Source organism: Ambystoma mexicanum, chromosome 7p (genome assembly GCF_040938575.1).
Source record: "Ambystoma mexicanum isolate Mex_15411 chromosome 7p, UKY_AmexF1_1, whole genome shotgun sequence".
NCBI classification, from domain to species: Eukaryota; Metazoa; Chordata; class Amphibia; order Caudata; family Ambystomatidae; genus Ambystoma; species Ambystoma mexicanum.
Genome location: NC_090939.1, coordinates 500051789 through 500073543, shown reverse-complemented (window position 1 = coordinate 500073543; position 21755 = coordinate 500051789). Strand labels below are relative to the sequence as shown.

Genomic DNA, 21755 nt, shown 5'->3' with positions numbered 1-21755 from the left:
GGCTAATCGACTGGAGACTGGGCCTTGGATAGTGTGCTCTCCATCCTGCTTTCAGCGCAGGGGCACGTTGATTGAAGCGGGCTCATTGCTGCCTAGTTACTTTACTGGCAAGAGTCCGACAGGTAAGTATAAGTATAAGGAGTCTTGTGCTGCTGAGATGAGTAGCGCTGAAGGTGAGTGAGCGCAATGCACCCCTTTCGTATTTGTATTGAACAGAGTTCTTTTTCTGTGTCTTTTAGGTGCTGCAACGTTTTCAGCGTGGATGCCGGTTATGAAGAACAAATGCGGTGGGTAAGCGCGGTATGCGGCGCCTCTAGATGTTTCTACACTAACCTGGAGTGTCTTTTCCCTCTTGCAGATGGATGAGAAGTTCCGGAGACAGAGTTCGCCCAGAGCGGCTGGGATTCAGGTAAGCGTTTGAAGCTCGTACAGTATTCAAAAGTAAGCGAAGATTTGCAGAATGCTAACTAATGCCTTTTTTCTGTTCTTTTCCCTTTTCCTTAGGAAGCGGCGTGCCGGGATGGGAATGACACCGCCGAAGATGCCTGCAGAACAGAAGGAGCGATGAATGATGGGCAGAAGCGCCACAAGGTAAGGCTGTTCCTAACAGTGTTCTTGTAGGAGCAGAGCGCAGAAGACAGATGCAGGCCTACTGGAGACTGATCCGAACACGTTGAGTGTCACGCTGTAGGTGCAGAAAATGCAAAGCATGTTTCTCAGCCTGGGTGTGGCTTAAATAGTCTCCGAGTATCCCAGGTGTCTCTGGGCTGAACCACACCCAAAAGACTACACTGCACATGCAGTTCTGGGAACCGAAATATGTGGGGGCATCCATCTTGTCCCCATCAATGCACTACAAGTCCAATCCCCAATGTTATCCTATGGGAGGGAGTGAGTCTGGTGCCACAAGCGCCAAGTCTGACTCCAAGTGGGTCTTTGGAGAGATGGAGAGGCCCTTGAGGGCCATGTAGGTGATCGTGGCCTGGCTCCAGCCTGACATCTTGGAGTGCTGGGGACATGAGAGGCAGGAATCATGACAGCCGGCTCTGAGAAAGGCGAACGGTCCGGCTGCCTGGATCTACACTCCTGGAAGCCTCGGAACCCCCCATACATACGACCCCTCTCGGAGCGCTGCTGAGATTGGGACTACGATTTGGGCGTGGTCTTTGTCAAGATGGATAAAGATGAACAAGTTACTCTCTTACCTGGTAACGTTCTTTCGATGGGATGGTCAGACGACATATTCCATATCTATGACAGTAATCACCACAGCGGTGCTGCTTTGGAAAATCTTTCCTCGTCTGCGTCCTGCATCGATTACGTCGATACGCTGTCCTCGAGGGCCTCCGTCTAGCTGAAGTCACCGTTATAAGTAGGAGGCACGACGCCCATAGTCTCAGTTGTAGTTTTTTCCCCAGAACTTGTGGCACCAATCCTCTTCCAGAATGACCACAGAAAGCCTTGCGGAAGTGTAAGCTGCAACCGCAAAAGAAATTCTGTAGCGGGGTAGGCAGGGAGAGAGCGATATGGAATACGTCGTTGGACCATCCCATAGAAAGAACGTTACCAGGTAAGAGAGTAACTTGTTCTATTGGATCCTCCAACAGATTCCATATTTATGACAGACTCCCAAAGCAGTACCAACATAAGGAGGTGGTAAAAGAATTTAGAATACAGAAATTTACAATGCCAAATCAAAATGCAGAGTAAAGGACCACCTTGCCAAAGGCCAGATCCTGCCCATGGATAGAATCTAGGGAGTAGTGTCGTGCGAAAGTATGGACCGAAGCCCATGTGGCTGCTTCACAGATGTTACGACTAGGAACACCCCTCTGCAGGGCAGTAGAGGCAGCCATACCCCTAGTAGAATGGGCCCGCAAGCCTACCGGAGGGTCCTTACCCGCCAAGCGGTAACATTCAGAAATAGCTAATCCATCTAGACAAAGTCTGCTTAGTAACAGTTTGTCCCAAACGCCTTCCAGCATAACCAATAAACAGCTGATGATCCACTCTGACCCGGGACATGCGTGAAATGTAGAAGCTTAAAGCCCTCCTAGGATCCAACCTATGGAGCCTCTCCTCGTCCTTACCAGGATGTGGAGGAGGATAAAATGCCGGAAGAATAACCTTCTGGTTTAAATGAAATTCCGACACCACCTTCGGAAGAAAGGAAGGATGAACTCGAAGGACAACCCTGTCCATATGAAACACAGTGAAGGGTGGCTTAACTGAAAGTGCCCACAACTCACTCACTCTGCGAGCGGAAGTGACCGCAACTAAAAATACAGTTTTAAGGGTTAACAGTCTCAAAGGACAAGAATGTAAAGGCTCAAATGGAGCACCCATTAGGAATTTTAGAACAAGGTTCAAATCCCAACCCGGCACCTGGAAAGGTGATGGCGGGAACACGTTAGTGAGCCCTTTGAGAAACTGAGAAATTAAAGGAATTTTGAAATAAGTACACTCCTCAGACGAGCGCTTAAAGATGGACAGTGCCGCCAGGTAACCTTTAATGGTACCCACTTGCAAGCCCTTGTGGGCCAACGAAAGCAGAAAATACAGAACCACAGGAATGTCACATGAAAAAGGATCCACATTCTTAACCCTGCATCAGTCGCAGAGCTTTCTCCAACGGCAACAGTACAGGGACTTTGTTGCCAGCCGTCTGGCCGAAAGCAACACCTCCATCACGTCTTCAGGGAGGCCCCAATCCTTGTACCTCAACCTTTCAGATGCCAAGCATGAAGGTTGAGGGATCTGACCTCTGGATGGAGAACCTGACCCCCCCCCCGCGTCCGGTGAGAGCAGATCGTCTCGGTAGGGAAGACGACGTGGAGGGCAGATGAACAAGTCGAGAAGGTCCGGGTACCATGTCCTCCGGGCCCATGCCGGAGCAATGAGGATCATCTGGGAACCGAACCTCCGTAACCTCTGCAGCACTTGCGGGATGACAGGGACTGGAGGAAACGCGTACAGCAGTGGGAATGACCACTCCACCACAGACGTGTCTCCTAAGGCCCCTCTTGGAGGAAATTCCAGCAAGCAGAACCTTTTGCACTTCCGGTTGACACTGGAGGTGAAGAGATCCACTTGAGGGGTCCCCCAAAGGGAGAAGATCTCCAGGAGAATCTCCTGAGCCAACTCCCACTCGTGAGAGATCGCGCTCGGCCTGCTCAGAGCGTCCACAATCTCGTTTTCATCTCCGGCCAGATGAACTGCCGAGATCGGAATTTCCTGCTGGATGGCCCAGAACCAAAGCTGCATCGCCTCCCTGCACAGAGGAAGTGACCCTGCCCCCCCCTTTTTGTTGAAGTGGTGCATGGCCACTGTGTTGTCCGTCCAAATCAGGACATTCTTTCCTCGCACAGTTGGCAGAAAAGCCTTCAGGGCAAGCCTGACGGCCCTCGGCTCCAACAGAATGATATGGAGCCTGGACTCCGACGGAGACAAACGACCGCTGACTGTCAACTTGTTGGCATGAGCTCCCCATCCCGTGAGGGATGCCACCTCCGGCCAGGGTAGCCAAAATGGAGCACCCCCCTCATCAGATTGCCTTCGACAGCCCACCACAGAAGGTCCTGGGCGACCGAGTGCGGCACCTGAACGGGGTCCGACATCCTGCCGGAGGACTGTGACCACTGCATCTTGAGAGCCCATTGCAGAGATCTCATCCGCAACCTGGCCTCTGGCACCAGAAGAATGCAGGATGCCATGAGGCCGAGCAACCTCAAGAACACAAACGCTCAGAGACTCTGGGCATGTTGAAACGTGTGCACCATCTGCTGAATGTGATGAGCCCTCACCTGGGGAGGAAAACACTGCCCCAGGGACGTGTCGAGCACTGCTCCTATGCAATGGAGCCGCTGAGTTGGTGTCAAGTGGGACTTCTTTAAGTTGAGGGAGAAGCCCAGCTTGTGAAGGAAGCGGCAGGTGACAGACAGATGATCCAAGACTTGCTCGGGAGAGCGCGCCCTGATCAACCAATCGTCCAGGTAGGGGTAGACGTGAATCCCCACTTTCCTGAGATACGCTGCCACCACCACCATGAGCTTGGTGAAGACCCTCGGGGCAGAGGTCAATCCGAATAGCAGGACCCGAAACTGAAAGTGCAAGTCTCCAACCGCAAACCTCAAGTACTTCTTGTGCTTGGGATGGATCGGCACATGAAAATAAGCGTCCTTCATGTCTAGAGACACCAACCAGTCCTGAAGTTGAAGGGCCTGGAGGACTTGAGAAAAAGAGTAACCATCTTGAACTTGTCCTTCCTGAGGAGCTTGATCAAACCGCGCAAGTCCATGATGGGTCTCAATCCCCCGTCTTTCTTTGAAATCAAAAAATAAGGGGAATACCATCCCTTGTTCCTCTCCGCTACAGGCACCAGATCTATGGCGCCTTTCTCCGGCAGGGATTTTATTTCCTGCGCAGGGAGCGGATCTGGACTCTTCAAAGAGAGATTCCCTGGTGGATTGTCGTGAGGCCTCTGCCGGAAAGGAAGACAGTAGCCGTGGGCTAGGATCTCCAGAACCCACACATCTGAAGTAATGGCACGCCACTCTAAGATGTTGCACCAGCCTTCCCCCAACCGGTGAACCATGGGACATGGCCTAATGACTGTTTTGAAGCGGCTGTGGCAGTACCTGAGAGCAAAGAGGCAACTGCCCGAGGGGCCTTGGCACCTCGAGTACCCTGCTTTCCACATCTGCCACTCCTACGGTGGCCGCTTTGACTGGCAGCTCCTCTCGATTTACTAAAGGATGAGTAATATCGAAAGGAACCTCCCCTTCATTGCTGTCCCCTAGGACGAAAAAACAGAGGTTGGCAAACTGCAGCGCTCAACGACTTTGCTGCAGCTTTGGAGGTCTGCAACCTCTCAAGGCTCTAGTCAGCCTTGCTGCCAAAAAGATGTTCAACATCAAAGGGCATGTTGAGGAACCGGGCTTGCACATCCGGAGCAAACCCCCGACTTCCGCAACCACGCAAACCTGCGTATTACGGTGCTCGCCGCCATAGACCGGCTGATGCAATCTACCATGTCCAGACCGGACTCACATGGCATCCTTGCCATGCTGCACGATAGCAAGAAAACCATCCCGTTCCTCCCCTTCGGTAATATGTTCAGCCGCTAAGGAAATACAGTTCCACAGAGAGTGCGTGAAACGTGACAAGGCACATATGGAGTTGGCTGCCTGAAGAGCCATACCCCCTGAAGTAAACACTTTCTTCGCCCAGGCGTCAAAACGTTTGTCGTCCCTATCAGGAGGGCTGGTAGGGTACGACGCCTGCACCACCAAACTCTCCGGAGTGGGGTGCGTGGTCAAGTAGCAGGGGTCGCCACTGGCAAGGACTTGCTCACTGCTGGGAGACTCTTCGGAGAAGTCCAAGCCGCAGCCACCCTTCTCTGCAAGGCCATATGGAATGGCAACACCGGGTCACTCGGTGGACCTTGGTCGAGGATATCCGTCAGGTCATTCTGCTGAAAATCCCCAGGTGGCGCAGACCACCCCAAGTAATCAGTCACACTCGTCATAAGGCGCCGGTACGATGACTCGGCGTGCGTGCCAGGCTCAGGCCTACCGAACTCCACCTCCGGAGAGGTGTCCAGACCACTGGCATTGTACAAAGACTGATGCAGGTCTTCAAGCTGGCTTTTACCAGAAAGGAGGTCATCAGGGACCTCTGCAGGAACCGGAACTTCCTCAGACCCTTCATCCACCTCAGAAATATAATCCACAGGCTGGAAAGAGGGCACAGAAAAAGGGACAAAGAAATGTCTTGCCTTGGCCAGAGCCTTTCTGGGGGTTCCACCGTGCCACAGGGTACCTCCAACAAAGCAGCCTCGAAAGGTGTCGAGGGCGTTGACGGAATCGGCATCGAGCGTGGCGCCGACAGCTTCGATGGCGTCGACAGGCCTCGAGGGCAGAGCCCCGAGCGCGTCCTATTACAGCCTGGGTGCCGCCGGCTTCCTCGGTGGCAGAGCCTCGAGAGAGTCCCTCGACGACCTCGGCGCCGACGTCTTCTTCGAAGACTTCACAGGCTCTCACGGTCTCGAGGGCGTCAAGGACCGGGACCTGGAACGGGCATGTCTAGAGCGACCTTCCTTGTCCAACTGGGACCTCGAAGGCGCCCAGTGGTCGCGATGAATGCTCGAGCCCGAAGGCGTACGAGTGGCATCTCTAGCACGGTCACGGCCGGTGTCTTTCGACGGCGCGGACGGACAGGAGCCCTGCGACTGAAAAATCATCATCTTTCGGAAGGAATCCCATTCCTCAGGAGTGGAATGCTTGTTGGGACAAGCAACCCGCCGACAGGCAGAGTCCTCACGAAGGACGGGGAAGGCGACCGCGAGTCCTCGAAGAGCCAGAAGAATGGCAGGACCGACTCCTGGACCGAGACCCCCCCCCCCCGGACTTACGCTGACGATGTGGAGAGTCGTCCCTCGAATCGTCAGTCGAAAGGCCGCCGGATCTTCCGGGGCTTGGCCACCTTACCTACAGAAAGCTTCTTTCTACGCTCCCGCAAGGCCTTCGAAGTAAGCGACTGGCAGTCCACACAGTCATCCGTGTTGTGGTCCTTCCTGAGGCACTAGAGGCAAGCGTCGTGCTTGTCCGTCAGCGACAACTTGGACCCGCAGTCCCAACACTTCTTAAAACCCGGCCGCAGGGTAGAAGAACATGAAGACATGATGATATACTTCACAAACGAACAGGTTCGAGGAACCCAAAGAACACAAACTCAGAAGAGTCGAGGCATGCCGAGATCTCCAAAGCGAACACGTTCGTGGAAAAAACGGAACTGAGGCTACGGGCGTCGTGTGTCCTACTTATAACCTCCGGTGACATCGGCTCGACGGAGGCCCTTGAGGACAGCGTATCGACGTCATCAACGCAAGACACAAAGATTTTTTTCCGAAGCAGCACAGCTGTGGCGATTACTGTCAGATATGGAATACGTCGGAGGACCCAATCCCCTCGAATTGGCAGTTTGTGAGCTGCTATTTTTTTATTGTCCAGGCCCCCCCCCCTCCTCGAACGGTAGATCTAATATGCATTCCTGGACATCCGGGTTGAACTTTGTTGCCCGGAGCCAGGCTGTCCTTCTCATGTCCATGGCGATACAGATGACACGGCCAAAGGTGTCAATATGGGCCATGGTGGATTCCATGCGATCATGCGCCACAAGCTTGGCCTTGGCTAGCCCCGCCTTAAAGCGTGATTGGCTCTGGGGTAGGGAGTTCCGGAAGGAAGTCTGCAATTTCCCACCATAATCTTTGCGTGCCGAAGGTGTAAGGACGCGTTGCAATAGTTTCTTGCCATACTCCTCACAAATGCATCTCCTCCTTGCCTAGCAGCACCGCAGAGGAGGTGGCTGAGGATGGCCCTAGAGCAAGAGTGAATCCCCCCTCCATCTGCCTATACTTGGCGACCAGGCATCGATTGACCGGCTGGGCTGAGTGGGGTTTGAGCCAGCCCTTCTTGGCCAGGGAAACTACATTGGTCTGCAGAGGAATCCCTGATTTGGCAGAGGGGCGTTGTGTGACTTCGGGTTGGGGTAGGCCCAGGTACTCAGCCAGCCCAGCAAGATGTTCGTGGAAGGCCCTGGCTGAGGATGGCGCATCCGGATCCTCCTCCTCCTCCTCATCCGTAGCCTGTGGATCTAGGGGATCCTGTGGAGGAGGAGGAGTAGTTGGTGCCAGAGGCAGGGGTACAGGGACCGCAGCCGCAGGCTGAGGAGGCGGTGGTGGCAGGTACAGAGCCACCTGAGGAGTCAGCTGGGGAGCCGGAGGAGGCGGCTGCACCGGGGCCTGGGGCGCCAACAGAGGCATCTGTGGTGCCACTAGCATTGCAGGAAGGACTTCCCTGATGGCGTCTTTGAGGATGACCCCCATCCGACGGGACTTCATGAGGCAGAGGAACCTCTCGAAGAACACCTCTTCACTGGCCAAGGAGGTGGCAGGGGTTGCTGACAGGCTAGCGGGAAGCTGCTGAAGCCGCTGCGTACCCTGCCCATAAAGACGCAAAGGAAAGTTGCCCTGTGCAAAAGAGGGGTAGGCTGTAGGCCACATACCTGGTTGAGGCCAGTCCCACCTTGATACTCGTTATTCACCGAATTCCTGGAAAGGCATCGGACGGGTGCCTCTGTCTGGCGCGGCAGCCATTTTGTCGAGCTGCCTGCCACGTGCCTGCGACGCGTTACTAGCCTGCTGGGCCCGGCCTCATCCGAAACTCTTGTATGTGGATCACAAGGCCTACCCTGCTCCACAGGCCTAGGCCCGTTAAGTGTGGCACCCTCGACCCGGGGGTCGGTAGAGTTGTATTTAGGCGCCCCCTCGGACGTATTGCTGGTATTAGGACGTGGCCCCTCGACCATGGTGCCGGTACAAGGGCAGAGCCCCTCGTGTAAAGATCTGGTAAAAGAACCTTCTGGTGCTTCAACACTGCAACCGGGAGGATCCGAGGATCCCTCGTCGGGAAGGCCAGTAGCTGCAGCAGCCTCGGTGCACGTGCAGGTAGAAGGACCGGACCGGTCCCTCCCACGCCCGAGAGTTCCTGGGAAGGAGTTTCCCTTGCAGGGTGCGATGGAGAATAATCGGCCCTACCTTGGGCTTGGTTCGATGCTTCACAAAGTTCTTGAGGTTCTCTGGAGGAGACTTCTGGAAATGCTCCCTTCACTTGGCTAGTCTGTTTTTCAGCGCTTTCGAGGACAGCGAGCCACACACTGAATAAGCTTGCCAACCGTGGTCTGGGCCAAGGCAACGTAGGCAGAGGGCGTGGGGGTCTGAAGTTGGGAATAGCCCGTTGCAGGCTGAACACCTGCTGAATCCCGGGAAGGAGCGTGACGCCTGAGGACTGAATACCTGAATGACAAAAAGACAAAAAAGAAGACAAAGAAGAAGTATCCGTGCGTGGAATTACATGGTTGAAGCCGAACTCCGGAGCGCTGGTGAATTTGGCCTGTTCCCGTCGACACATAAAAGCGGACTGAGGTGTGGCGCCAGAGGGTGCGGAGTCACGGCAGCGCATGCTCACTGGGCCGCACCCCACGCGCCGCTAAAATTAAAGGGGAAGAAGGTTTTTTTCTGGTGAAAAAGGTTCCATCTCCAGTCCCTTTGAAGGGATGCCCATACAGTATGGATGAAAGGGGACGGGACGGTGTTATATATGGACATGATATGTGTTGTGATGGTCATTTGAATGTTAGCTGTGTTTCCTGAGTGGTTGTGTTTGTGCTGCGGGCGTGGCAGGCCCGAGTCTGTGTGGCAGACAGGGTGGAAGTTGTATACACAAAGTTGATATGGTCTGTGCTTGCAGGTGGCAGCTGTAAAACCCGGGAGTGGCAGAATGTTAGATGCGCAAATGTAGAGTACGCCATGAGGGTTTTGAATGTAGTTGGTTTGTCTGGTTGGTTTTTGGTGTATGCTTGATATGTTTGTTCTGAGAGCCTGGTCAATGAATCTTGTGTGAGTGTTTTGCAAGGAGAGAGGATGTGTAATATGTGTCTTGCATTGTGTGCACCAATGCAGGTCACAGAATGTGATGAGGTAACCTGGAAACTCACAGTGCATCAAGGTTCCAGGACTGACAGTTAAGGACTCAGGATGGGAGATATGACTGGAGAGGATGTCTATTACCTAGCTCCCGCCTCCCTTTCTTAAATTCCCCTGAAACCAAATAGACACTTGTACATACCTGCCTCCAGCGTCATCTCTGCTTAACTGTACCTGCTGCCAGAACCCCAATACTACAATCCCCTAACAATTTCTTCCATCCCCCACCCACCAAAACCAGGAATGCCTAATTGTCATTCCTAACAGTAAACAAAAATTCACAAGGTAATCTGCGTACAGGGAAAAATGTGACTGGTCAGATCCGAGAGACCAGCCATGCCGTCAAACAAATGATCAGGACACCAGGACCATCGAATTCCCAAACCTGACTACATTATCAGAGCCACTATATCGATTAGAGCAGTAGATGTCCAACCTCAATGCCCGGCTCATCATGGTGGGTCTCCACTGAAGTCTAACCCGTTCTTCTTCTTGCAACCTCCTCCCACCTTGGACCAAGGACCCACACCAGCACCCTGCCTCTCTGGCAGTTCAGTCTCTGCCACTGTAGCTGTAGATGATCCTGTTTGGTCAGGCCAAAGAAGTTGCTCAGCCTCCTTGATTGTGGTGATCATCCAGGGCCGATTTTCATAGTTGAATTGAAGAGTAGTGGCAAACCCCCACCTATAGCGAACATTCTTCTCCCTGACCAAGTCTGTGAGAGGTCTGAGAGCATTGCGCTTCATGAGGGTGACACCCGCCAGGTCCTCGGAGGGCGGGAGCCGTGCCGCAGAAATGAATCTCGAAAAGATGTCTAGCACTGGCCATGAGCTTTTCCTTAAGCTTATGGAAATGGACTCGGGTGTGGACATCGGTAACTAAGTTTGGGCACAGCTGAGCAGATGGAGTGTGTGTCCTGTCGAGCTCAACTGCTTCCTCTGGTGCGGCTTCAAGAATATGGCAGAAGAGGCTGACGACAGTTCTCTAAATCACAACCCAGAACCTCAGCCGCCACATCTCTGATGCGTATATTGTTACGGTGGGAGCAGTTCTCCGAGGTCTCATGCTTGGCATCAAGGTGAATCACCACCTCTTCGAAGACCTCAATACATTGGGCCCATTCACTTAACCCATATGCTAGTTCGCACAGGGTGGTTTCAACATCTCCTACCCGGCACTCTGCCTCGTCAAGGCTTTTCCCAATCGAGGAGCTTTTGCCAGGCATCTCCACCATGATAGATTGGAGTTGCCCCTTTATCTCCAACATCCATTGTTGCCAGTCATCTCTCATGGCCCACTGAGTGCCCGTCGCCTGGCGACTATCATCAAGCGCTTGAGCAACTGTGACAAGTTCCTTTTTACCACAGTCTTGAATTTGCAGAAGGAAAGCAATTTCACCAGCTTTCTGGGTTTTGGTTTTAGCCATGGTGGACGAAGGCTATGTGAGGATAGGTCTTCAGAATAAAGATGAAGCTTCAAAACCAAAGAGGGAGCATGCAAGGCCTCCTGGACAAATGTTGGGCTGGGGGGCAGTTAGTTCAAGGTGCAACCTTGCATTACCACTGAACCCCAGAGTCAGGGCACTCTATCCACTTGCTAGCATACAATTTCAGGCGCGACTCCCCACCCTCCAAACAATATCAGGCTCAAGCTTCAGCACGGCTCCCATCCGCCCACATTATCACCGGGGCTCCAGGGCGTTCACCCTCCAAGTGTGGCAGGTCTCCAAGTCCACCTCCCAGATCAGACAAATCAATGCATGCAAAGCCAGACAAGCCCAATCAGCCGTAGCAAGCCCTAGGATAAGAGCTAACAGTGCTCATCAGCGAAATATAAACTGGGAAGCTGGGCCAATGTAGGATCCTGGCAGCAGGTCACTGGCATCGGCCGCTGCAGTGCAGTGGCGAGGAGAGCCAGACCCTCCAGGGTCAGAAACCCGGCAGATTTGTCCCACCACTTTGAAGGCATCATGAAGCAAGACACAAACAGATTCAGAGTTCAAAATCAAATGGTTTATTAAATACATTGTCAGGATGGTTGAAGGCCTAACTTGCACTATGCGAAGTAGGGATTTCCCTACGTGAACAAAACTAAGGGAAGTCTGAGTCAGAAAGTGCAACTTAAAAGTCTGTGTTTAAAAAACTATCCTTGCCCTCACAACTAAAGCTGAACAATGTAGGGGTGTCATTAACAAAAGAAATGGTGCTCAACGTAAAGTTCTGAGCTTCTTCCAGCTCTTAACCTCAGTTTCAGTTCCCTTTCCCCCAAGTTCAAGAAAGTTCCACAAAGTCTGAAGATTACCTTTCCCAAGTTCAAGACAATGTAGTTCCACACAATCCTCTGAGTTCTATTCCCCAACTTCAAGGCAACACAGTTCAAAAGAAACTGGTCTTGAGGTTCCGTCCAAAAGACAATATTTGCAGTTCATCAAGTATCAGGCTAGCCTCCCCAAGACTTCAACGTAGCAACTTATATTGGTTTCAACCTTTCAAAGTTCAACATAAATCTAGGTCCACTTGACCCTCACCAGTTCACTCAACGCTCTTTCTTACGTTTTATTTCACAATGTCTGACTTTCACCATTTAGGATTACCATCACAGGTTGCGCAACTAGGACTCCTAGGCTGTTCAGCCCACACAGGTTCTTCTATACTTGTCCCTCGGTATAGAGTCATATTCACTTAGTTTCTCCTTGTCAGCCTCTTGGTATTGTGTGCAGCTTTAAACTCTACTGGTTTCTCCTGGTTAGCCTCTCTGCTTTGCCATAACGTGTCACACACGTTCTGCCAGTCTTTGGCCTTGCCACACTGTATCCATTCATAAAATTCACTTTGTGGTGGTCTTGTTCCTGCCCCACCTTTCTATTGCACTCTTTCACACGCTGTTTCAGTAGCTTACCATTCAAATGGGCGCCTTCCCTTTTGGCTTTCATCAGATATTAGCTTTGCTGAAAGTTTTATTGAATTCTGAGTTCAATATGCTTAATTTTGCTTTGTTTTCATTCAGTTCGGCTTAATTAAACTTTGTTTCACGTTTTCATTCATTTCAGCATTCAATAGTAATTTCCATTTGTTTAGTATTCACACGGTTGCATCTATCAGACCCTTATGATTGCGCTTGGCCCCTTCTAGGCTAACCTTTTTCCCCCACTGGTGTCTGGCAGGCTCAGCGGTCTTTGCAACATTCCACGACTTCTGCTTAATGCTGCGTCGACTGCGCAATTTGCTGGGGAGATCCAGCCGCCTCTCCCACCTGTTATACGGCTCCACATGCACTTGCCGGCTTCCCCTCTATACGGGCCGAGCAGGGATCTCTGGGCAGTCGAGCAGCCCGACCCTCCGAAGCAGCTGCTTCGCTTCTGGTCCTATCGCGGCCCCGTCTGCTTTTGCCTGCCGTCTTGCCGCCTGCTTCCTCTCTCTGCTCTGCCTCCCCAAGTGCTCTAGCCTCCAGGTAGCAGGCTGACCTCCTTCCCGCAGCACGCCACCTCTCCTGCTTCCCATAAGCAGGTTTCTCTGGTCTCCCTCGAATCTGAACTGTTTGCCTTCTTATACTCATGACAATTACTAAATGACATCAGGTGTGGGTCATTTGGTTTAAGTACCTGACCATAGTTAAGGAGACATGCCTGATCTCTACAATACTTTACACATGCCTCTTCCTCGTATCAGTAGCAGTGGTAAAATTACCCACTAGTGTTCTTACCTCTTAGTCGCCTCTTCCTCATCCCAGTATCATCATAAGTAAAGTGTCAGAAAATGAGGGGAGCTGCTTGACAATATCCCATATAGGCTGGGACAGGTTAGGTTGATCTTCATTAGGAAAAGGGGGATACCATGTCTCACCTGTGGGTACCCCACTCCCAATCCCCAAGAACCTTCCACCCAGGTGATCCTGCGTCGCTTCTCCAGCCCCAGGGTCAGGATCCAAAAGCAACAGCCTTTCCCATGCCACCTGAGAAGAGGATCCAGGGGCATAGGAGTGAGGATACCTTCAGGTTTCTCACACCACCCATAGCACAGGTGTTGTAGAGCGTGTCGGAGCGAATCCCGCTCAGGCCACCAAGCAAATAGCACCTACCCGGCCACAGCTGGAGGCCCCATATCAGGCTGCCTCTAGGCCTCATTTTTGGAGCCACCAGCCCTGCATTTACAAGACTTCCCGACCAGCAAAACTTCGCCCAGGGCTGCATCAAGGTTTTCCTCGTCAAAAGCTGCTATCAGAACGGCACTAGCTGGCAACTCATGAAATAGAGGTGCGCAATATCCCGGGCATCGCAGGGGCACTCCAGCGGCCATGCTGTTACAGCATGCCCCAGGCCACGCCCCCATTAGAATGGATTTCTAAACTCTGGCCCAGTGGACAGATGTTCAGGAGCCCACCCTTATTATAGTAATTATAATAATTCAACATTTATATAGCGCTACAAACCCTCAGGTATCTTAGCGCTGCTAATTACCACCCACGGTGTGTGGTTCTCATTTATCGACCTCGGAAGGATGAAAGGCTGAGTTTGGCCTAACCTTGATTCGAACCTGCGTCAGCAGGCTCTGCACAGATGTCAAAGCGAGCGCTGTACTCGCTGTGCTATTGGACCGGCTAAGGCTTATTGTGAACAGGAAGCAATTTCTATAAGTTTAACCAACCAATTCAAGGTAACATTGAGAGAGGCGAAGGCTAAACCTCAGGAGAGTGTAGTGGGGTCAGCGGTCCACAATGAGTCCACAAAGTGAAAAGAAGATTACAATGAGACTGTTAGTTATAAAAGTAACACATATTAAAGGCCCAGAAAAAACATGAACAATTATTAACAGCAAGTAATACTATAAAACAATACTAAAATAATATCCAACATATATACAGTCACTCAAGTTAGTGCAAAACAATCCAATAACTCCCCAAAACCTGAAAGGAAATGCAAATGGTTAGAGAGAGCCCCAACTGGCCACAGGATTTACACTTCTAACATTATAAATCCAACCCTAAGTTGTATGAGGCTTGCGTCCAAAGTTGCACACTGTTTTGTAAGTCAGGAAAAATTTAGGAGAGGGGTACTGGGGACGTGGAGAAGGGTCCAAAAGTTATATACGGTAGTATTCTAGCGAACAGAACTGTCTCCAGCTTTCGGAGTGCTTGCACAAACAAGCAATGGCAAAGCCAAACTATTTTAAACATTTCAAAAGTTAGGAAAACGTTTATAAGTGGGCTAGGGGTACATGTAAGTACAACAGTAACTAATTCCCCATACTCCAGTTTCTCTTGGTACTTGGCCGGTGTTCAGAGTACACGTTTCCTGCAGTTTCTTCCAGACCTCGATGCCCAGGAGTTGCAGGTGTTTGAGTGAGTCCCTGGTCGGCCGCAGATACTGGTGCAACGTGTTCCATTTGAATGACGCAGCTCACTCAGTTGCAGGCCTCCTCTCAGCACACAACTTGATGCAAAAGTTTCTGGTAACGGTCACTGTTGCAGGGCGACAGCAAAGGACTAAGATCTCGCAGTCGAAGACAGTCTCATATCTCTGACCCCTTAGATATTGGAATGGCAGACTTAGGCAGAGGCAACCTCTGTAAGCTGCAGTCCACAAAGTGTCGAGCCAGAACACAGAACCATAACGCTCCTATCGCGGTAGCCGAATTTGGAGCTCGTCAGTCAACTGCATGGCCCAGTGACTTTCCAAAAACTTCAGTTGGCTTGGCCACCAGGAGACGTCGAGATCAATTGTTCCCACCGGTCCAGAGGGTTAAAGCACCGACAAGGGTCACTGGGATCAGCAGCTCGTCAGGGCTTCACCAGGACATCAGCAAGAGTTGGTCACCAGCCTTGTCAGGAATCATTCACGGATCTGTCTTCGGTCTTATCAGCTGCACAGGATACTTGCCTGATCTGCTGGAATGGCTGTAGGACACCTCCTCTTATCCCAAAACCAGGTGAGTAATCGGACTCAGCCCTCTAATCGGAAGATCTGCCCCACACATGCACACCTGCAGTGGTCCAATCAGGGACCACTGTGGTTCTCATGCAAGCATGCACACCAGACATTCAGACAGAAGTATGTGGATTTGGTTGCAGACAGTCCCCACCCATTTTCTGGGACCCCACACCCAAGCCCTGCTCTAGCCCACGCAAAGCCAGGCTTTTCCTTTGCAGTATACATGACCATATAAGGATTTTCCTTACCCAGCCGGTCAGGAAGAAGACTGAAAACAGCCAGTGAACAAACAAAAAAATCGTGACATGGCCATGTTTGGAGACTAGCCACTGTTAGTAGCCAAACGCAGTAAGGCTAACAAAAAGTACAGTAAAAGATGGGGAAAAAGTAACTGCCAACACCTGTAAGGAACTCATGGTGGCCACAGTAAAGACACACAAGTGATCACAGTTCAAGGGTGTTTATTAAACTGTTTATGCGGGTTGGAAAAACGCTGAATCTAAACCTAAATCTAAGATGGGAGCAAGCTACAACCATCAAATAATAATAAGGCAGTCCTCGAGGCGTCTTGTCAAATATAAAAGGGCCTATACTAAGAATAATCTATTGCCAATCCTTACGCTAACTACAGAATGTGGGATAGGATTCAATGGAAAGAAAGAATTGTTCACAAATAAAAAGTCAGGGTGTGTTAGCCGGGGTTCTCCCTTCCCCACGTTTTGAGCACGGGACAAGGTGGGATTCCAGAGCACAACACATGCTCGAGCTATCCCAGCATGAGCTAACAGTTCCGCTCTCAGCTATCAGGGCCTTTGGTTAAGTCAAGTCTCTTTTCTACAAAAAGTCTCTTGCCTCCCAGGCCCTGATGTATCCAATATAATAAACAAAAGTTCCTTTCTACTTGTACGTTGGGGAATATCTTTTCACTCCCAGATCCCCCTTTTCCATGCTCAAACCCCACTCGAATTTCAGCCTCCCTCTGTCGGGTTCACTACGGCTTTTAACACAATGTCATCTGTGACATTCATGGATCTTAATGTATTTTTTATAAACAGTTGACTGTGGAGATCCCTCTGTCGGGTTCAATCTTGCCAACTTTGCCAATGACACCATTCCTTGAACAGTTCTTACGATGCAGGATTCACTTCCCTAGCTTCACAATCATCTGCCGGTCAAAGACTTGACTGTACAGAGGATTTGACCAGACCCCCTGTATGACCACTTTGACCCCTTTCTCACGTTTCCCAAGGTATTCTGGTAAGGACAGTCTCAACAATAGGATAGTCGTCCAGAGTTTCCCCGAGTTAGCACACACGTGGTGACTGACTCCTCTGTTGCTGGTATTAACAGTTCTTTGAACTTTTCTTCAATTAGCCATTTGCTACTTTTGTTTAACGCAGTTTTGTTTTTTATCCGCTCTCCCCTCAGCTCACTGGCTGTGACAAACCGCTTGGCTTTTCTTGTCTCTGGAATCAAGGTCGGTACCACTGTGTCGGTGACAAGTTGGTCCGCTTGTTATCAGTGGAGGAGGTCCCCGTGTACCGTTGATATCTGCTGCAACACACGCTGGCTATTGTTGGCGGTCTTACCATTCCCTTCCGTGGAGGTTTCACAGGCCTTGGTCGGAAAGGACAAGGTCGCTTCTCGTCACCCTCTCAATTCATGCCGTCTTTCTCCTCCTCTTGAACTGCTCTGCTGAGCTTTCTCGTCGTGCAGTCTGCCTTGCTCGTCTTGTGCTCTCATGCTCCACCTTTTATCCCTGTGGGGAAAGGAAGGGCCGACAGGTGTGTGATTTTGGCCAACTGCCTGACTTTGCCTGACCCTTGTGTTGGGACATGTCAGGTTAATGGCTCTAGTGTTTTTCCATAGTCTTTTGCGGCGTGCAAAAGTGTTTGTGTCAGGAAAAGGGGTGGGAGGGTACAGTATTTGAGTATCCTACGGGGTAGGATGGGCAAAAGGTGTTGTAAGAAGGGGAAATGATATTCTCTGTCTGACCAGAGTGGGAGTGTGGGAAATAAGAGGGGCAGGAAGAAGAATGACTAAGTATTCAGAAAGGACACTGGAAAACAGGGATTCTGGGAGAGATAGTTTCTGGGTGTAAGAGTTTGGGATCCTAGAGAACTTGTTATTTAGGGAGGGGCCATTAGATCTGGGCCCGAGCAATTCAATCGAAGGAATGGAGGTAGATGTAGTACAGCCTACAAAGGCCTTGGGGATACCGCAGTCTTCTCCCTCTTCCCTGGTACCATACCGCGTCTTACCTGGGTCATTTCCACGAGCACCACTCCGGTTCCCCTGCCCAGATGATCCTTCCCTGAACGTGCACCCCCAGGGTAAGGATAAGAGGGTCAGTTCTTTTCCTGGCCACCTGAATAAGGGACTTTCAGGATTTACTCGGGAGAATACCCAGGTTTCTCACACACCAGTTTGTGCTTTAGCACATTTCAGATAACCAAAAACTCCATTTGAATGTAGTCTAGGGTCATACAAAAGAAACCCCATTGCACTGCATTGTAAGATGTATTGTGCAATGATAAAAGGACTAAGGGAAACAGTTTCCCAGCACCGACCACCTGAATGGCTGGTCAGTTTCCCCATAACATGTGAGCAAAAGCCCAGGGGCTTGAAGCTGAAGGCTTCACTCATCTATAAACCGTCAGGTTAGTGTGAAAAACAAAAGCAAAAGGTTTGGGGGGTCCATAGAATATTCAGGGAAAGTTGCTAAAAGAGAAATCTTTCCCAACAGTGACTTCAGAATAAGTGCCTCTGGCAACAAAAACAGCGTCAAAACTATTCAGGAGAAACAGCTTGCGACATTGTCAAAACACCAAAAAAGGAAAACTGCCTGAAACAAATCCGACTAGTTATCCCCAATGACAACAAGCAACATTTTAAAGTAAATCAGGTGCCAGTGATCCACTACAGCAAATAAATTGTTCTGATGAACTACAAACAATAGACCAAAACTTTGTGAGTGCAATAATACATTAAATAGCACACTTTCAACACTTACCAACTGTAAGATTTGCCAGCTGTGGAGGCAGGTCCGTCGTCACTAACCGATGTCGCAGTATCTGGTTTAGCTGATGAAGCGTGGTTATCTTTTCATTTTTGGTGATAGGGTCAGGAGGAATAATTTTATCCTGGTAAAACAGGGTAAATAAAAATGTAAGATTACTGTGAAGGGTCAGAAATGTGAGGTGGACAACTTTTGGATGACTTCTCAAAATATGCCATTTTATTGAAGTATACATTTCAATAAACACCTCACCATCCCTACCGTGACCAGGATCTCCCTGCCTACCATACACTAAAGGAAACACTAACATAGTCTATCTGGCCCCCGCACTTATACAAAAATTACACACAAAATGATATGGCAATTCACAACAACATCAGCAACTGCATTTATAAAGCATTCAGTCTTTCTTCATAACCTGGGTGAACTCCCCTTCCGCAGATCTCCGGTTAGATTCAGTTCCAATGTTCAACAAAAAGAAACGGGGAAATCCGGGTTTGCAACAAAGTTCCAACACAGTGGTTGGCTCCTTCACTTTGTCAAAAGAAAGTTCTGTTAAACCAACATTCAACCAAAACAACAATTCTTCTTTGAATAATATTTTCCACTTAATGAAATAGCACCAATGATATTCTTGGTGAAAGACACACTTTATGACTGTATAAAGAAAACACCACTCCTTGTCAGATTCAAAGCAGTAGCTTCTGGCAAAGGTGAAGAAAACGCAGCTTCTGGCAAGGGTGAAGAAAAAGCAGCTTCTGGCAAGGGTGAAGAAAACGCAGCTTCTGGCAAGGGTGAAGAAAACGCAGCTTCTGGCAAGGGTGAAGAAAACGCAGCTTCTGGCAAGGGTGAAGAAAACGCAGCTTCTGGCAAGGGTGAAGAAAAAACAGCTTCTGGCAAGGGTGAAGAAAAAACAGCTTCTGGCAAGGAAACAGCTTCTAGGCTCTTCTCAGATATCTTCTTTATAGCACCATAAATCACAGTTTATAACGTTGTCAGGATTACTTCTTAGCACCTCCTCTTCCACCTGGTTGACTCTCACCCCAGTTTCACTTCTACAAGGATTCACCATACAGGTCTATTCGCCTGCCCAATAGTGTTTCTGCACTCAGCAGTGCTTCTTAAGTTTTGAATCTATTGACATAGGTTTTACCACAGCTTCAGCAGTTTGAAATGTTGTCTCTTTTGGAAAAGACAATATTCACATTTAGTGTTCCACAACACCTTCACGTAGGCAAGGCACTCTTCTTAAGATTCACCTTCCAGAAGGGCAGACTATCACGTTTGTCTTTCTGCAGCACCAACAACCACAAAGCTTTAAAGGGTGTAATTCTACCTTTCTTCCTTTTGGCTGTGGCAATGCAAGTTTTTATACTGGCTTTAGGGGAACAATCCTAATCAACAAGCTTCAACCTTTTACAACCTTGCATTTGCCCATTCTCTTCCTGCCAACCATAGCAGCTTAATTGTACGCCTTGTTGTTAGTCTCTTTTGGCTTTAGACAAAGCTTGTACAATTCATTAGGCTTTGGCAATACTTGCACCACTCTTGGCTTGGGGAAATGCTTGCACCACTCTTGGCTTTGGTCAATTCCTGTTCTCTGAAACGCACAATTTAAAGTTCAGTCACTTTGGTACAGTGCTGCAATGCTCTTCTGCTTTTCAAATTATCTTTTTTGTTAGCCTTCACTTTCATAATAATGTGTAAGCACACACGATTAGTATTGCAGCCTCTTTCAATAATTTAATATTTAATTAGAACTATTCCAGCAGTTTCACTTGCACGCGAGTGCTACTTCGGTCATTTTCAATCTTGAACAATCGGGTTTGAATCCTTTTACTAATACGCAAGTGCTACTTTTGTTGCATTTCATTGTCTGACAATGAACAATCGGGTTTACAAGGCTTTCACTCACATGCAAGTGATTCTCCTTGGCTACACTTGCGTGACCTTGTTCACGCAAGGGATCAGAACGCTCTAACACTCACCGGCTTCTGTCTTCGCTCCCTTTGTGTGCAGCAGGAGTTTAACTGCTTCTGGCTTCTTTGAACATAAACTCTTTCTCAGTGAAGTTGTCTTCGTTCCAGCCACGCAGTCACAGAGCTAGTCTCGTTCCTTGGACCCTCAGCTGCACACCAACCTCTAGCCACAGTCGCCGGCACGCACCCTGCTAGGCAATCTCTGCAATCAGGTTCACATGGGGATAAGCAGCCTTCCTTCATGCTTTCTTCTATGCAACCTCTGCACCGCAGATTCAGGGGGGGAAAAGGAGCATCTCAGTGCCGGCAGCTGAAATTTGATTCACAATGGTCCCAGCGCCCTCTCTCCACCAACTACTGCTTGGACTGCCAGCAAAGTGCTCTCCTTTTGTTGCTGCTACTACTCTCCAGCTCCACCTCCAACTTAATGGCCTGAACTTGAGGGGGCCTTTTAGGCCTCTCCGCCTCACTCAGGTGTGGGTCATTATGCTTAACAAGCCGACTACATCTGCAACATTGCTCTTGAGCCCTCTTCCTCGTTGGATTTGGGGACTTTAAGTCCGCAATGTTAGTCAAGATTTGATGCAGTAACCATTGTGCAGATTAGGCCACTCTTGTCCTCTTTGTATTAGGTACGCCACCTATTGGTATAGATCTGTATTACACAAGTTGGTAGAGTGACTGAGCAGCCAGACTTATCTCAAGAGGGTTAAATGTAGCTGTAGAGCTGGAGCATCGAAATCCACACATACAAGTATCCAAATAACACTTATACTCAAGGTTTTCTAGTAAAACAATTATCGGTCTGTTTTAAATAAGCATTCCTTAAAAAGGGCAATGTGCAACAATAAAAATACACTTAAAAATACTTTCTCAGAATCAAGGCAAAGCAAGTAGACACTCTTTAGAGATGCTTCATACACACTTCCTACACACTGGGGCAACTTCACTAACTAGGACAGTATTGGCATTTATATATCACTTTTGTACTTGGTAAAATTCTGAGGCGAAGAGGAAGGTTAATGGAAGGAAAAAGGTTAAAGTTCTCAGCGCATGTGAGCAATTTTAAATCCCCCAATTAAGTCTAGATTAAACCTTTCCTAGCAATATTAGTTGAACATTTATATATCATCTATGAGGGAAAGTTAGAATCAAAGTCAATGAGTTAGAAGAGTTAATGTTAATGTTAAAGGTCATTTGTACCGCGCACTATCACCACCGGAGTGGTCCCCTGGCGCTCTGGCGGCTCTGAAAGAGGGGGGGGGGGTGGTGGGTTAGTGGGTGGAG

The 21755-nt window shown here is 49.6% G+C and overlaps 1 protein-coding gene across 2 annotated transcripts in view; it reads right to left on the bottom strand.

The window, feature by feature from the left end:
- Window positions 1–21755, bottom strand: part of MED14 (mediator complex subunit 14) — a 1766813-nt gene that overhangs the window by 1529389 nt on the left and 215669 nt on the right. For both annotated transcript variants that reach the window (XM_069636537.1, XM_069636538.1), the window contains exon 5: window positions 18484–18613. In XM_069636537.1, the coding sequence (XP_069492638.1) occupies window positions 18484–18613 (130 nt within the window). The remainder of the gene's footprint in view (window positions 1–18483; window positions 18614–21755) is intronic.